Source organism: Hipposideros armiger, unplaced genomic scaffold, assembly GCF_001890085.2.
Source record: "Hipposideros armiger isolate ML-2016 unplaced genomic scaffold, ASM189008v1 scaffold_14, whole genome shotgun sequence".
In the NCBI taxonomy this organism is placed as follows: Eukaryota; Metazoa; Chordata; class Mammalia; order Chiroptera; family Hipposideridae; genus Hipposideros; species Hipposideros armiger.
Window position 1 is genome coordinate 2,996,502 of NW_017731364.1, and position 16,991 is coordinate 3,013,492.

General features: G+C 38.6%; 1 protein-coding gene across 3 annotated transcripts in view; it reads left to right on the forward strand.

Annotated features, from left to right (window-relative positions):
- Nucleotides 1-16,991, forward strand: part of VPS8 (VPS8 subunit of CORVET complex) — a 255,460-nt gene that overhangs the window by 191,601 nt on the left and 46,868 nt on the right. For all 3 annotated transcript variants that reach the window (XM_019668968.1, XM_019668980.1, XM_019668973.1), the window contains 3 exons: nt 3,727-3,807; nt 5,405-5,574; nt 9,272-9,437. In XM_019668968.1, coding sequence (XP_019524513.1) covers nt 3,727-3,807; nt 5,405-5,574; nt 9,272-9,437 — 417 coding nt within the window. The remainder of the gene's footprint in view (nt 1-3,726; nt 3,808-5,404; nt 5,575-9,271; nt 9,438-16,991) is intronic.

Below are 16,991 nucleotides of genomic sequence, written 5' to 3' on the forward strand. Positions count from 1 at the left end.
ATTGTACAAGTTTGTCTCATGAACATTAGATGATAAGTTGGGGTTTTTCAGGGACCATGCTTATGTTACATCCTGTCTTTACTGCTTGCTTTTATTGATCTTCCCTCTATGGCAAAATAATTCTTGGCTTCTGAGAAGCTGTTTATAGCTTACTGATGAAGCTAAAACAAACAAATGATTTATATGCTAACCTGCTGAAAGCACTGTTCACATTCATCATTTTAAAGTAATGCTTGATTAATAAAGATTTTAATTTTCTAACAAACCACACACATGATACAATAGGGTACTAAAAAGCAATAGGGAAAAAAAGTGGTTATCACACCTTTTTCTAATGTGCTTAACAAACAAACAAACAAACAAACATAAATAAATAAAAAACAAGTTTACATGATGTATCCAAGTCTACTCTTCTTTTCTAGTTTACAAAAAAGTTAAAGAAAAACCTCAGTAGTTATTCAGTGCTGAAGAGCCTAGCTGACGTCTTTGGAAAATATTTGAAAACCTAGTGGATTGTGTACATGCTGTGCTAGAAGCCTTGAGCGTTCTTTTGCATTCTATAATTTATATGTTGTCCCAGCATGAGGTAATTTTCATGATTTTGCCTTTAAATTATGCATATTAAAGTGAAATGTACTGATATAAATATGGACATGACCTATAAAGATTTCTTCTTTTTACCAGAATTTACCCTTTTAAAAACCTCTTTATTTTCCAAACCACCCTTGTCATAAGCCAATGACAGAGCTTTTCTATGCTAGAACTATGTTATTGTATTGGATGTACATATTATACTAGACATTATAATAGGTTTTTCATAATAAGATGTTAACACCATCCAGGGGTACTTTGAGAAATAAGTATTTATTTAAGAGCTTGACCAAAAGCATAATTGAGAGTAAGTTCAGAAGCATTAACATGGATCTATTTTTATGCAAAGAAAATTAAAAGAAAATTTTGTCTGGTGGGTGTGTGTATGGCCTGGGTTTTTCTAGTGAAGAGTTAGTCTGAGACATCTATAGACGTGCCTTTTATAAATGATCTGCATATGTTTGACAGGTATCTTTAGCTTAGTGATAACAATCTCTAGCTGTGAAACGGAAAATTTCCTCACGAAGTTTAAGTGACCTGTTCAAGCCCAAACTTATCAACTTGTTAATTAGTACACAGATACATACAAGTAGTTATTCTCTACCTTTGATTTCTTCAGCATAACTTCAGCATCGGAGACTGGGAACCTCAGGCAGACAATCTTGTGTGTTCTAGTACTGAAAACCGATCTTAGTTAGAAATTGCACCTACCCAGTCTTCAAGAGCCATCATTGGGGCCTAGAAGACAAAAAGAAGGAAATCCTGACAGTTGTGCTAGAGCAGGAAGGCAGTTTCTTCTCACATTTCTGAACCTCTCTTTAGGTTTTTCCTGCTTTACTGCTTTTATCTTTTTTTTTTTTTTCTTTTTAAGAAGAGTTTATTTGAGCCAAACAGAGGATACGCCTGGAAGCAAGATATCAACAGACTGAGAAAAAATGCTTCTGCTTTTGTCTTTTTTCTTTCTGAACATCTGAACTCAGTTATTTTTACTGCACCAAGATTTTTTTTTTTTAAGATTTTTATTGGGGAATTGGGGGGATGGGAACAGTGCTGGGGAATTGGGGGAAGGGGAACAGACAAGTTGCTGTCGTTTTGTTCTTCAGTCTAGTTGTGGAGGACGTTGCTTCACTGGCCCAAGTTGGCACCATCATTGCGCTCTTCCTGGGTGAGGCACATCAGTCGCTGGCTTCTGGACGGCCGCTCACTGCGGCTGCTGGCCGCTCATGCTGGCTGCTGGCTACATACGGTAGCCCATGGCAACCCACTGCCACAGGGGCTGCAGCCTACGCTGTCGCCGGCGATTCACAGCAGCCCACCTCCTGGTTGAGCTGTTGTTCAGCATCTTAGCTGTGGAGGGCAGTGTCACTGGCCCTCATAGTGGGATCCGAACAGGGGCCCTCTGGTGTCACAAGCCAGCTCTTAACCATCGCGCCACTCAGCTGGCCCTGCACCAAGATTTTAAGAACCCCTACTCCCTACGAAGTAACCAGAAATGTCATTCATATTTTCTAGCAAACATTGGTTTATCATGTAGTTATCCATATCAGTTACCCATGTTATCTAGCAAGCATTAGTTTATTATTTAGTTTATTAGTTTATGTATCCATACTTGAGAGACCAATATAGTGTGTTAATTAAAAGCATGATTTCTGAAGTACCTAGATTCAAATCCCAGCTTATCTGCTTAATAATAGTTTTGTGAACTTAGAGAATTTTACTTAACCTCTCTGAGCCTGAATTTCTTCATTATAAGTGTTCTGGAAGGGATTTAGTGATATGGTCTATATTAAGTACTTAGCACGGTACTTGGTATACGCAACCCGCTTAGTAAATAGCAGCTACTTTTATCATTACTGTTTAGTTGGATTCCTCTGTTTAGCATGGAAGAGTCATTTATATCATATATAACTTCATATTAAAGTGAAGTAATAGACTTTATATACTCATTTATTAGCAAAAACTTGTATTGTAATTCCCAGCCTAGCCAAAGGTGCAGCAAAACGAGCACACAGATGTGCTGATGGAGATCAAAGTTGCATAATACAACATTTTGGAAGAGCAATTAGGCAGTGTATATCAGTACCCATAAAAGAGCTCTTTGAGACTGTAATTTCCTTTCTAGAAATCTCCTCTAGAGAAAGAGATTCAGACCAAAATTTGCATCACTGGCATTTGATAATGGTGGGATTTGGGTTTGGGAGGTGGGCAGGGAAACTTGAATGTCTAACAACAGAGAATGGTTGAATAACATAATAGTATTTTCACGTAATTCATACTTTGTAGCTATTACAAAATATTTGATGATATGGGAAACTGCTCACAATATACTATTAAGTAAAAAAAACCATAAAAGTATTGCATGAAATACTCAAATTTTGTACACTAAGAAATACTTCTTTTTCTCGCCCTTTCTCTCCTTCACCAGAAATAAAACTGAAAGACTATACATCAAAATATCAGAAGTGTTTATCTCTGGGTGGTTGGATTTCATTGTTGTTTTATTTTTGTACACTTGCGTGTTTTCCAAAGCGTATATAATACACAAATTACTTGGCAAACCTCATTGGAGAAGCAATGGAGGGAAGATTGGGTATCTGGATATCTGTTGTTTATCAGTAGTGACTTCATTGAAAACAAGCTTTGAAAAACTGAAAGCTGCTCCTTGGATTCATAAACTCATCTTCTAAACTGAAGTCTTTTTCCTAAACTAGGGCGATTTAGTTGGTTTAGGCCAGGAGTGGCCGAGTGTGGGTCACAGGAGTTAAGGCAGATTCTGGGTACTCACGAGCACATTGGTTTTCATGTAGCTGCTAAGTAAGAGCTCCACGAGGAAAAGATGGCCTTGAATAGGAAGGAGAGAGAGGAACAACTGCTTTCAGAAATAAAACCAGAGTGAAATTTAATTATTAAGCAAGGGTTTGGATCATTTAAATTTTATTTTTCCAAAATATTTGTGGTGGCCAGAGGGAGACCAGTGTGCATTTCCACTGGGAAGCTCATGGACGAATAAATATGTTGTGACTATAAAAAAATACTTAAGAGTATTTGGCTTTTTCAGGTAAGTTGTATATTTTAAAGTAATTTTAAAATACTAAGAACAACATTATAATTTTTTGCAACTTTTTTTCAAATTAGGATCCAGTTTATGGCAAAGGAAAACTTGGAGAAATCCAGGGCCTGATTCTGGGGATGTTGGATACCTTTAACTATGAACAGGTAAGCTGCTTCATATTTCTAAGACTGTTCTAAGGTGGAAAGAAGCTATTCCTTTTTTATTTGCACCTATGCTTTTTCTTTTAAAATTATCATCTATTTAGTAGAAGTTTGGTAGATTGACCTTAATTGATTAATTACTATATAATTTTTATACACACATTCTAGAATGTGGAAATGTATCAAATCTGGGTTCATTTTGTTTTGATGCATTGGCAGAGGGACAAATATCTTTTTTTTTAATCAAAAATATGAGTGAGAAACTTTCTGGAAAAATAATTGAATGCAAAGATATAACCCATGAAAAGGAAGGGTCAGCAGGAGTATAGAAAATTGCAAAATAAAATTAAGAGTGTTCTTTTAAACATCCCGAAGCAGATGATTGCCACTAACCAAAAATGGTTATTAGTCTTCCATTAACTCAAAACTGCCTACAGCTTTAATTCTCAGTAGGAGCCAGCTTGGTGTACAGATTTTTCCTTCGTGTACTTCAAAGTGACTCAGGAAGCCACCTAGGAAAAGTGCCATTTGGGCATGTTAAATATGATGCCTGCTTTTCTAATAATCAGAGAAGAAAATGTAAATGAAGAGAACGTGTGGGGTGACAGAGCTTTTCTTAGGGCATCGTAGGAACTGCAGCTTTGCTAAGCGTAGCCCAGTGAAGCCAGTGCTCCTGCAGGCACAGACTGCGTGTCTGAAGAAGGAAACCTGAGTGCAGGGCAGAAATGTTTTGTGAACTTTGGAAGAGGAGGAAACGATGTGGTTGACTGGAAAGAATTACATTTAGTTCTAATGGTTACCATTAGAACTAAAAGTTCTGCAATAGATAAAGGTAATGGACTAGGCTGTAGAGCAAGGAGGACGGTCAATATATCTTCCTCTTTCAGACTGACAGAAGAGCACCCAGCTGTACCTCTAAATGGTATATGTGAATGTTGAGAGCTAGAGATAGTTTGAAAACAATGCTTTATAAGCATATAGAGCCTTAAAAGGACTTAATGTGATGGCTACGAAAATGTCTTTATGTGACTTAATGACAGATGTCACAGTCTTGAGCAGATTCAAATGGCTTGTAAGTGCTGATCAGGAAAATGTGATCTCTCTGGCTCAAGGGAGATGAAAACTGAGTAATGGCCATTAGCCTTTCCACTGAAAGGTTATTTGAAATATTGCCATGGGCGCAGTTTCTATAAAAAAATAAAAATCAGGGATATTTTTGTTATTTGTTACAACACTTCAAGCCACTCAGAAAAAATTTATATATGTAATTAATAAATAGATGTGGGTTTCTCTAGTCATTCGAAATAAATTAAACTATAAACTGGCAGAGCACACATTTCTCAGGAGAAACCAGTAACAGCCTTTTAATAATTATTTTGAGAATCTTAATGTCTGCACTTGTCGTGACTCTGCACATTAAAGCTAACCACTTGTTATGGGGTTTTTGATATTTGATTAATTTTATGCCTTTGTAGTGTATTCCAATTTCAATTGTTTGTGGTTGAGAACTAAACAACTGATATTCCCTATTCATTCCCCTTTGTCTCTTTCACTTTATAAACCAATTTGTTTGTTTGATTTTGGTTTGGGCCTTTCCCAGACCCTGCTGGAAACAACTACTAGCCTCCTAAACCAAGATCTCCATTGGTCATTATGTAACCTGAGAGCTTCGGTCACCAGAGGACTGAATCCCAAGCAGGATTACTGCTCTCTGTGTTTGCAGCAGTACAAGAGACGCCAAGAAATGGCTGACGAAATTATTGTCTTTAGGTAAGAGAGGGAAATGTTACATGTATCGCGTATGTGTATTACCAGGCAGTAGTACATGTGGATACACAGCCCCAGTCAGTCATTCTAGTAGTGACCAAAACAAGGCAATGTTCCTGCCCTTATAAACATTACCTTCTGCCTGGGAGTCGGGAGAAATAGGTGGTAGGGTAGTCAGACAATAAATAAGTACAGAGTAATAAGAGCTCTAAGGGAAAGTAAAGCACAGGTAAGGGGATGGAAGGATGAAGTGTTCAGGGTGAGAGGCCTATTTTAAGACACCATAATGAGGGAAAACATCTGTCTCTAAGGAAGTGACATTTCGGCAGAATGGGAGAAGTAGGCACGACGGTTCAGAGTATATTGGGTTGTCGGAAAAGTCACGATGCATGTTTTGCAACGAAAAACGTAGAAAAAATACATCGTGACTTTTCCGACAACCCAATATTTTAAGGGTAGAGCTAATTTGCAGATGTATTAGATATGGAGTGAGTTGCCTGAGCAACTGGATGGGCGGGTACCATTGTCTAAGATGAAGAAGAACAGGTGTGAGGAACTGGGGAAATCAGGAGTTTTGTCTTGAAGGGCTGGCTGAGTGGCTCAGTTGGTTAAGAGCTCACTCAAGAGTGCGAGCTCTGAGCAACAGCAGTTTGAGTCCTGGCCCGAGCAGAGCTGCCAACAGTGGGCAGGATGGCTTAGCTTAAAAAAAAAAAAAAGTTTTGTCTTGAAGATGTTAGGTTTGAGATAACTATTAGACATCCAACTAGGGATGTCAGGTAGACGGTTACTTAGAAACCTAGAGACATGTCCTAGAAATATAAATTTAGAAAGCATCATCATTTAAATGATATTTAAAGCACAGTGCAAAGAGAGAAGAAATGTAGTATAAAAGTAACAGGTTTGATCTCAGGATCAAAGACAGCTCACCTACAATAGGTAGGGGCAGTATAAGATAAGTTCTGTAGCCAGACTTCTTGAGTTCAGACCCTAACTCTTCCACTTACTAGCTCTGAGACTTTGACAAGTAATTTAATCTCTTCACATCTTAGTTTTCTCATCTGTAAATTGGGATAATAATGGTACTACTTCCTGGGGTTTTTTGTAAAGTGGAATTTACATTCTAGTGGCAGGGGCAGATGAACAAACAAATAACATGCCAGATAGTGACTACTGTGGAAAAATATAAAATATGTTAAGTGAGATACAGAATGTTTGGGGGGAAAGATATTTTATATAGAATGGTCATGGAAAGCCTCACTGTTAAGATGACTTATGAATAGACAATGAAAAATTATTAATAAAAATGTAATTAATTATTGGGAATAAAATAAAATGTGGTATAGAGGAAAGAGAATGTTGGGGGCTACTAGTGTATTAAGAGTCATTAGGAGGCCGGCCAAGTGGTACGTTGGTTAGGAGTTAGCTTGGGACACCAGCTCTGAGCAGCAGGGCCCCGGTTCGTATCCCACATGCAGGCCAGTGATGCTCAGCCCTCTACAGCTAAGATGGTGAATAACAGCTCAACCTGGAGCTGGGCTGCCGTGAGTTGCCTGCAGTGGCGTAGGTTGCAGTGGGGCTGGCTGGAGGCTCTCATGTGCTTTTGTGAGCTGCCGTGAGCAGCCGTCCAATAGCCAGCGAGCAACTGCCTCACCCAGGAAGAGCTCAATGATAATACCAACATGAGCTAGTGAAGCGACGTCCTCCACAACCAGACTGAAGAACAAAAGGACAGCAACTTGTCTGTTCCCCTTCCCCGATTCCCCAACGCTGTTCCCCTTCCCCAATTCCCCAATAAAATCTTTAAAAAAAAAAAAGAGTCATTAAAGTCTCGCTGTTTAACTGACATGTGAGCAGAGACCTGAAGGAAGTAGCCATGCTGGGTCAGGAGGAGAGTGCCTCAGGCAAAGGATCAACGAGTGCAGAAACCATGAGGCAGGCTCATTCTGGGCACACGTCAGGAGCCCTGAGTGAGTAGGCACATGTTGCCCAAGCAGAGTGAAGGAAAGGAAAAATGGTAGGAGAAGACTTCAGAGAAAGAGCAAAGGCCAAGGCATGTAGGAACTGGGTCAGTATAAAGAGTTCAACTTTTACTCTGAGCTGAGAAGCCATCGGATGGCTTTGAGGATAGGGTTGAGATGATCCAACCTATGTCTGAAGGATCACCTTGACTACTGTGTTGGGAATGGACTATAGAAAGTCAAGGGTGAAAGGAGAATGACCAGTTAGGCTATTGCAGTAATCCAAGTGAGAGATGGCCCAGGGGGGTAATGACGAAGCAAAAAGTGGTAGGACTTCGGATATATTCTGAAGATAGAGTTGATAAGATCTGTTATAGATTGGATGTGAAGTGTGAAAGAAAGAGACTAGTCAAAAGTTTTGTCCTGAGAAACCAGAAGAATGTGTTGCCGTTTATTAAGATGTGGAAGTTTGGATGTGAGCTTGCAGTGAGAGTGGAGTGGGGTGACAATCAAGAATATGTTTTTGGATATGTTAAATTTAAGATGTCTGTTCGACATCCAACATGGAGTACTAGAGGAGACAGATAGATGGGTTTTAGGAGAGAAGTGTAGGCTAAAGTGTAGGTGGTATTTTAAAGCTATAGAACTGGAAGGAATCACTAAAGGAGCGAGGGTAGCTGTGTAAAAGACAACAGAGGAGAAAAACTCTAGAAGAGAAAGGTTATATACAGAAAGAGAAAGAGTAGAGAAAGACTATGAAACTATAGAAGAGAAAAGGATTGACTTCTGAGGCAATCAAGTATTTCCAGGTGGAGAAATGAGGGGGAATCGGCACAGGTGATTGAGCGTTATACTGAGCACTCACTTCCGGGAGGCCCATTGGTAACTTAATGTAACCAGTAGGGAATTTCTTCATAGGATTAAGGTAAGAATTGACTGTACCACTGACATTTCTGTAAATGCTTAATCGAATCACAACTCTTGCCTTGAATTTTGAGGCAGACCACTCATGTCATTATCAAGCTACTTATATAATTTTGATTTTCCCCAATTAATATTTTTTTCAAACTGTCTAAAAATAGTTTATAGTCTGAGAAATGAACAGAAGTTCAATTCGTCCCCCAGGTGGTTTGTGGTCAGAGAACTGTGATTCTGTTCCTACTCACAGCTTCAGTGTACAAATATGTGAGTCTGGATTTTTACAAAGAGAGGACAACAACAAGTATGTTCCCTTTCTTGTTTCTTTTTTTTTCTTTTCTAAACTTTATTGGGGAACAGTGTGTTTTTCCAGGACCCATCAGCTCCAAGTCAAGTCGTTGTCTTCAATCTAGTTGCGGGGGGCACAGCCCACCATCCCATGTTGGAATTGAACTGGCAACCTTGTTGTTAAGAGCTCTTGTTAAGATGGCTCTAACCATCTGAGCCATCCGGCCACCCACCGGCAGCTCAGCGGCAGCTCAGCTCAAGTCGTTGTCTTCAATCTATTGGGTTGTCGGAAAAGTCATGACGTATTTTTTCTGTGTTTTTCATTGCAAAAATGCATCATGACTTTTCCGACAGCCCAATAGTTGCGGAGGGCACAGCTCATTGGCCCATCCTTTCTTTTTTCTTAACCTATACAACCATCAGTGCATTCCAGCTTACCAGAAATCTTTATCACTTATAAATATACTCTAACATAGCTTATGTTTATGGATTTTATGATAACGAAAAAGTGCAAATGGGTTGCCTTCACTTTGCAGCTGCGGCCATTTGTATCATTCATTCTGTCTGCAAAACAAAGAGTGCACCATGGAAATTGAGGGGCAAACAAGATGGACGTGCTACAAATGCAGCTCAAGTAACAAAGTAGGAAAACTAAGTGAAAATTCATCTGAAATGAAAAAAGGAAGGATAACCCCATCACAGGTAAGACTCATTTTCATGGCAAGATGGAGATGGTCTTTTCTTACTAGTGCCTTGTAGGCCTGCTCATTTTTTTTCAGTTCCTATAGGCTTCAACAAATTTACCTGATGGGTATCCAGTACATGACATCTGTTCAGTCCCATTTAGAGGAGAGCTTCTCCTCTCCCCAGCACTGAAAAACAGGCATTCGAGAGCAACAGCAGACATTTTCTGCCCTAAAGAATCTTAAGATCTAGTTGAACAGAGATGTACACACATGAGCCTGCTTTAAGATCCTTTGACAAAGTTAGAGGTCAGCCAGTACAAATGCTGCAGTACTAATAAGCACTTACACTCGTATGTGCTGAAGAGCTATCACTTTTACGTAGGGCTATTGGACAAGGTACATACACATGTGCTCTGCATGGTTTTCTCAGCTGGATAACTTTCTTCAAAGACCTTGATGCACTAGTGTTCATGTGAGAAATTTTCGTTGTCTTTAGAGTCTGACTAATGGACTAGAAACAATTTTTGTTCATTTTACAGCCTTTCTGTTTTTCTTCTTAAGCAGGCAGTGGAGCAGAGTTTGAACTCTCCTGCTTATTAGCTTTTGGGAGAACAGGACTTGACAACACAAGGGGCTCAGTGTGGAGGAGCAGTGGCCACTAGGGCTGTGACTTGGTCATTGTGCTGTTCTCAGTTTACTTCCTCTTCAAAATGAGAAGTGGTGTCACATTTGCTGTTTCCTGTGTGCCACCTTAATATCACATAGTGACAAGTTGAAACTGTTTCTCTATCTTTGTTTCATCAGCTTTCAGTGTTGTATCAGAGGCAAACCCCTTACCTAGTTCCTCCCAGGTAACAGTTCGGAATTTCTGTACTCCAGTGGTAGGCATTCATTTATATGTTCTCCCAATATGGTGTGCCAGGCACTGTGCTAAGTGCTTGGGATACAGTAGTAGACAAGACATTTGTCTTGTGGAGTTTACAACCTATGAAATTACACAGACATTTCGAATAAGTGTTCTCAAGTTCTTTCTGACACCAGTTCTGTCAGTTCTGTGGACTGAGTGTCCAACGATTCAGTTCATTTCTGACACTGGCTTTATTCCCGTAAGATTGCCCTCACTTCAGATGCCAGTCACAAATGGGGTGCCCCGGTGACCCACACTCCTGTCTGACTTGGCAAATTCAGGAGTCCCTGCAACACCCCACCCTCCACCCAGGTTCGATAATTCACTAGACTGGCTTATAGAACTTTACATTTACCTGTTTATTATAAAGAATACAACTCAGGAATAGCCAAATGGAAGAAATGCACAGGGCGAGGTATGGGGGAGAAGGGTGCATGGAGCTTCTGTTCCCTGCCTGGGCGTGCCACCTTCCCGGTACATCAATGTGTTCACTAGCCTGGGAGCTCCTTGAACCTCATTTAGGAGTTTTTAGAAGTTTCATTATGTGGTCATGATTGATTAAATCATCGGCCATTGGTGATTAACAGACTCTAGCCCGTCTTCCCTTCCTAGAAGTGTTGGGATGGGAGGAGGTGGAGTAGAATTAAAAGTTTTAACCCTTTTAATCATGGCTTGATCTTTCTGGTGACCAGCTGCTGATTCTGAAGCTAGCTCAGGGTCCCCAGACACCCATCATCTCATTAGCATATAAAAAACATTTATTACTCAGGAGATTCCAAGAGTTTTAGGAGTTATGCGACAGGAACCAGGGAGAAAGACCAATTATTTTTTTATTATACCTCAGGTACTTAGAGATGAACTGTGCTGTAAGAGGAGATAATGAATAGATTTAATCTAGTCATGGGAGATTATGGAAGGCTTCCTCAAAATGCTATGTTAGCTGACCCTGAAGGGAAAAAAAGAAGTAAGCTAGACAGGCTTAAGTGCAAGCGTAGGCAGGAGGAGGAGTATTCCAGGCAGAGGGAGCAATACACAAAACAAATATACACCATCTCTGCTGTGAAGCAGGAAAGAGCATGGAACTAGACATTGAGCATGATTGGATCTAGAGGGTGAAAGAGAGTGATATGAGATGAGGCTAGTGAGTAAACAGGGACCACATTAATTATTTTTGTGTTTGTGGTAAAGAAACAGGGACGATATTAAAGGGTTTTAAGGAAGGAATGATATGATATGGTCAGAATAGTTTGGTTTTTTTGGTTTTGTTTTTTTTTGACCAGTATTTTTTAAAGAACACTGCAGAAAATGAAAGGAAAGCATGAATGATATAGGGAGACCAAGAATATTGAAGTAATTTAGTGGAGGGAAGTGGTAACTTGTTCTAGAATGGTAGGAGTTAGGATGGAGGAGAGAGGACATACTGGAGATGTGTTTAAGATGAGCACAAACATCAAAAACAAGAATTCCTTGTTGGAGGAAAGATGTTCAGTATAGTTTCCAGATTGAAAATTTTGTGAACTGTACATCCAAAACACTTCCTCATTTGCATTTAGGGAAGAAAGGCAAGCCCTGAGATTCCCAGCGTCTCTCCAAGATGAATCCAGATGCAGATGGGGAGCCTTTATTTATGTAGATACCTAAAGCATTACCTCTTGGGGCACTTGAGTTTTTTTCTCTTTCAGTTATATCCTATGCATAAACAACTTGTGATTACATACATGTTATGGCCTAGATAGTACCAATTAGATTTTTTTCTTTTTTCCTAGATAATCCTGAGAGGCTAAAATAGACAATTACATACTATATATGTAATTATGTATTTTAATACATAATTTACAAACAGTAAAATTCACTTCTGTGAGTTTTGACAACTACCAATCAAGATACAGAGCAGTATTATTACCCATCCTCTCAAAAGTTCCCCATATCTCATTGTAGTCAACCTCTCCCCATATCCTCAACTCCTGGCAACCACTGACCCATTTTGAGTTAAGTTTTAATAGGGTCTGAGATAAGGACTGAGGTTAATTCTTTTGCATGTGGATATCCATTGAATTGTGTTTATACCTTAGTCGAAAATCAATTGACTATGTATGTGTGGGTCAGTTTCTAGACTTTGTATTTTATTTCATTAATCTATATATCTATCCTGTCTTCAATACTGTAGCTTTATAGTAAATCTGGATATCAGGTAGTATGAGTCCTCCAACTTTGTTCTTCTTTATAACATTTGGTTACTCTCCTTCCTTTGCTTTTCCACTTAAAATCAGCTTGTCAATTTCTACAAAAAGTCATGCTGGGATTTAATTGGGATTATGTTGAATATATAGATCAATTTGGGCAGAGTTGACATCTTAACAATATTGAGTCTTCTAACTCATTAACATGGTACATCTCCCAAATTATTTAGATCTCTGATTTATTTCATCAGTGTTTTGTAGTTTCAGGCATATAAATGTCATATATATTTTATACGATTTTTTTTCTTTTTAAGATTTATTTCTAAATGTTTAATGACTTCTGATGATATTGTATATTTTACTGTTTTATATTTCAATCTCTATTTATTGCTGTAATATAGAAATATGTTTTTGTATATTAACTTTGTATCCAGTAACCAGTGACCTTACTAAGCTTACTTATTAGTACTAATACTTTTGTGTAGATTCTTTGGTATTTTCTACATAGACAATCATATGATGTGCAAATAATGACTTTTATTTCTTCTTTTCCAATTTTATGCCGTTTGTTTCTTTTTCTTCCCTTATTGCGTTGGCCTCCAGTCCAGTGTTGAATAGGAATGTTGAAAATAGACATCCTTGCCTTCTTACTGATCTTAGGGGAAAGTATTCAATTTTTCATCATTAAGTATAATGTTAACTTTAGGCTTTTCGTGTGTAACCTTTATATCATATTTAGGACATTCCCTTCTATTCCATGATTTGCTGACAATTTTTTCATGAATTGGTATTGAATTTTGCAGCCATTTGTACTACATTGGTTGCCCTGTTCCTTCATCCCCACACCACATAAATGAAGAAAGACAATAACCTATTTCATTGTCTTTTCTTCTGCCTTATCTCTGAGCATCTAGAAAAGGGAAATTATTTTTAAAGTGAATCTGTGTGTCAAAGGCAGCTGTATTCTGAGACTATCCCATTCAGCAGGGTAGAAGAGGCGATTCAACTTTTTCATTCTTTAGGAAACTCCTGTAAGATTACTGATCAGATCTTCTTGAAAATCTCTGTTTGATGCTTTTTAATAATGAAGCAAGCTAAAAATAGAACAATTTTGGATTTCTTAAAATCTCCTCTAGCTGTCTCCCTTGTTTTTCTTACCAAGATATTATAAAAAGATCTAGTAGGTTGGTAACACAAGAAAGAAAGAAGAAATGAAATTTATCAAATATATGCTTCAGATATGTTTATGTTAATTTTCACAACAGCTTTATGAGGGTAATATATTCCTTATTTTACAGCTGAAGGAACTGAATGTAGTTCAAAGAGGGAGGGCCAATAATTGAACTCAAGTTTGTGAGACCATTTTCTTTCTTTTTTTTTTAATTAAATTTGTTGGGGTGACATTGTTTAGTAAAATTATAAATTTCAAGTGTACATTTCTGTAATACATCATCTATATATTGCATTGTGTGTTTGCCACCCAGTCAGTTCTCCTTCCATCACCATAATTTTGAGCCCCTTTTCTCTCTTCTACCATCCCCTTGCCCCCTTACCCTCTGGTAAACACTAAACTGTTGTCTGTGTCTATGAGTTTTTGTTTGTCTGTCTTGTTCCTTTATTGTTTTCAGTTTTATAGCCCACATATGAGTGAAGTCATATGGTTCTTGACTTTTTCTGTCTGACTTATTTTTCTTAACATAATAATCTCAAGGTCCATCCAAGTTGTCCCAAATGGCAGTGTTTCATCTTAAGGCAACGTAGTATTCCATTGCATATATATATATATCTCATCTTCTTTATCCAATCTTCTATCAAAGGACACTTTGATTGTTTCCATGTCTTGGCCACCTAAATAATGCTGCACTGAACATCGATGTACATATATCTTTACGGATAAATGTTTTCAGATTTTTTTGGTAGATACCCAGGAGAGGGATTGTTGGGTCATATGTGTGGTAATTCTATTCTTAATTTTTTGAGGAACCTCCAACTGTTTTCCATAGCAGCTATACCAACTTATATTCCACCAGTAGTGTAAGACCATTTTCCCTCCCAGTTTTCCTGCCTCCAGCCTGTTCTATTCTTAGCATTCTGGCTGTATTGAAACCTGGTAAAGCTGATCTCTAAAATATATCCATACTGTACTGGCTGTGCTAATTAAAGTTTCTTCCCATTGTGTGAGTCATTCACATTTTTAATTATAAAAAAAAATTTAAATGAAATGAAAATGATGGCTTTTATTATGCTTTATTTCATAAAAGTTCTACTTTGCTCTTTTAATCTCCTTTGGAAGTCTATCAGCCTTGGTTAAGTTCCTAGCCAGTGTAAGGAGGCTAACAGAGGTGAGGGCCCCAGTGACTATGAAATCAGTCTGAGCCTGCCGATCAGCTTTCATCAGTTGCTCTCTACCCCCCAGAAGATGCTAAATGCATTTGAAGCTTCTCACAACCTTTGTAATGTGATCCTTCTATCAAATAGCTTTTTATTTCATCCTTTTCCAAGACTTGTGATAATTGATTTTTAGTTATTGAATTTCTGATTCCAACTCAACAGGATGCAACAGTTATCCTCAAAACTGTGGTTTTGGTGGATAAAGTCTTTCTTCTTTGCACTCCTTATCTCATTTCTGTTTTACACAACTGGTCAATATATATAACTGATAACTGACATATCAGCTGCCTTCCAACAGCTTTGCACAGATGTGATGAAGGTATTTCCCTAGAAAGCCTGCTTTCCTAAGGAATAAGCACCTTTCTTCTTTACAGATAGGAAAAAAAATGACTCAAGTTTCATTCTTTCATTATCTCCTCTCCCCCTGCTCAAGCTTACAGCAGCTCAATCTGAAATGTAGGTCCACAGAATAGTCCTTGCAAGTCTCTATGATTCTATTTTGCTTTCTCTACATATTACCCACAGATGAAATATATTGGAATAACTAATTTTAGCTAAAGAACTCATTATTCTATTTTATCAACAAATGTTCTAACATATATATATATATATATATATATATATATATATTTTTTTTTTTAAAGATTTTTATTGGGGAATTGGGGGATGGGATCAGCTCTGGGGAATTGGGGGAAGGGGAACAGACAAGTTGCTGTCCTTTTGTTCTTCAGTCTAGTTGTGGAGGACGTTGCTTCACTGGCCCAAGTTGGCACCATCATTGCGCTCTTCCCGGGCGAGGCAGATCAGTCGCAGCTTCTGGATGGCCACTCACAGGGGCTTGAGGGCCGCTCACACTGGCTGCTGGCTACACATGGTAGCCCATGGCAACCCACTGCAGCAGGGGCTGCAGCCTACTCCGTCGCCATCAACCCAGGGCAGCCCAGCTCCAGGTTGAACTGTTGTTCAGCATCTTAGCTGTAGAGGGCAGTGTCACTGGCCCTCATATATGGGATCCAAACTGGGCCCTCTGGAGTCCCAAACCAGCTCTTAACCAACGCGCCACTCAGCTGGCCCTCTAATATAATATATATAATATAATTATGTATTAATGTATAATATAATACAATATAATATAATATAATTTTCTTCAATTATTCCCTTATTAAATTTATAGTAGCAAATAACCATCTTCATGGGTACTAATTGGCATTGGAAGAAATTAACTTGCTATTCATTTTAAAAATAATTATTGGTCAACAGGCAACTTGATATAAATTCAAAGAAACATAATTGGAGGTTTACTAGCTTTCAGTTTTAATGTTACTATATTATTAACAGGGCTTAGAATTCTTGAGAACTGGTAATAAACTAACATTATTATGTATCAGAAACATTCAGGTTGTTATTCCTTTCAAAACTTCAGAAAACAAGAGCTTTTAGAGACTCACTTAAAAGTATTTTATAATATATTACTTAATACCTTTTCAGATTTGGATAAACCATCCCTTATATTAGAGTTTTTTGTTTTTTCAATGAAGTAAATATATGAGGAAGAAGGGCAGTGGAGATCAACATATAGGCCTTCTCATCTTTCAATAATCACAAGGGGAGATAATTAAATGAAATAAGTTGATATTTTCCCTGGTACTTGGAGTGGTTTTCTTTTTTCTTTTTTTTTTTTTTTTAAAGATTTTATTGAGGAATTGGGGGAGGGGAACAGCGCTGGGGAATTGGGGAAAGGGGAACAGACAAGTTGCTGTCCTTTTGTTCTTTAGTCTAGTTGTGGAGGACGTTGCTTCACTGGCCCATGTTGGTATTGTGGTCATTGCACTCTTCCCAGGTGAGGCAGATCGGTCCCTGGCCACTGGAACGGCCGCTCACCGCAGCTCTTGGCAGCTCACGCTGGCTGCTAGCCGCTCATGGTAGCTTATGGCAGCCCACTGCAGCCCGGCGTAGCTGCAGCCTATGCCGTAGCCGGCGACTCACCGCAGCCCAGCTCCAGATCGAGCTGCTGCTCACCATCTTAGCTGTAGAGGGCAGTGTCACTGGCCCTCATGTGGCATCTGACTGGGGCCCTACTGCTCAGAGCTGG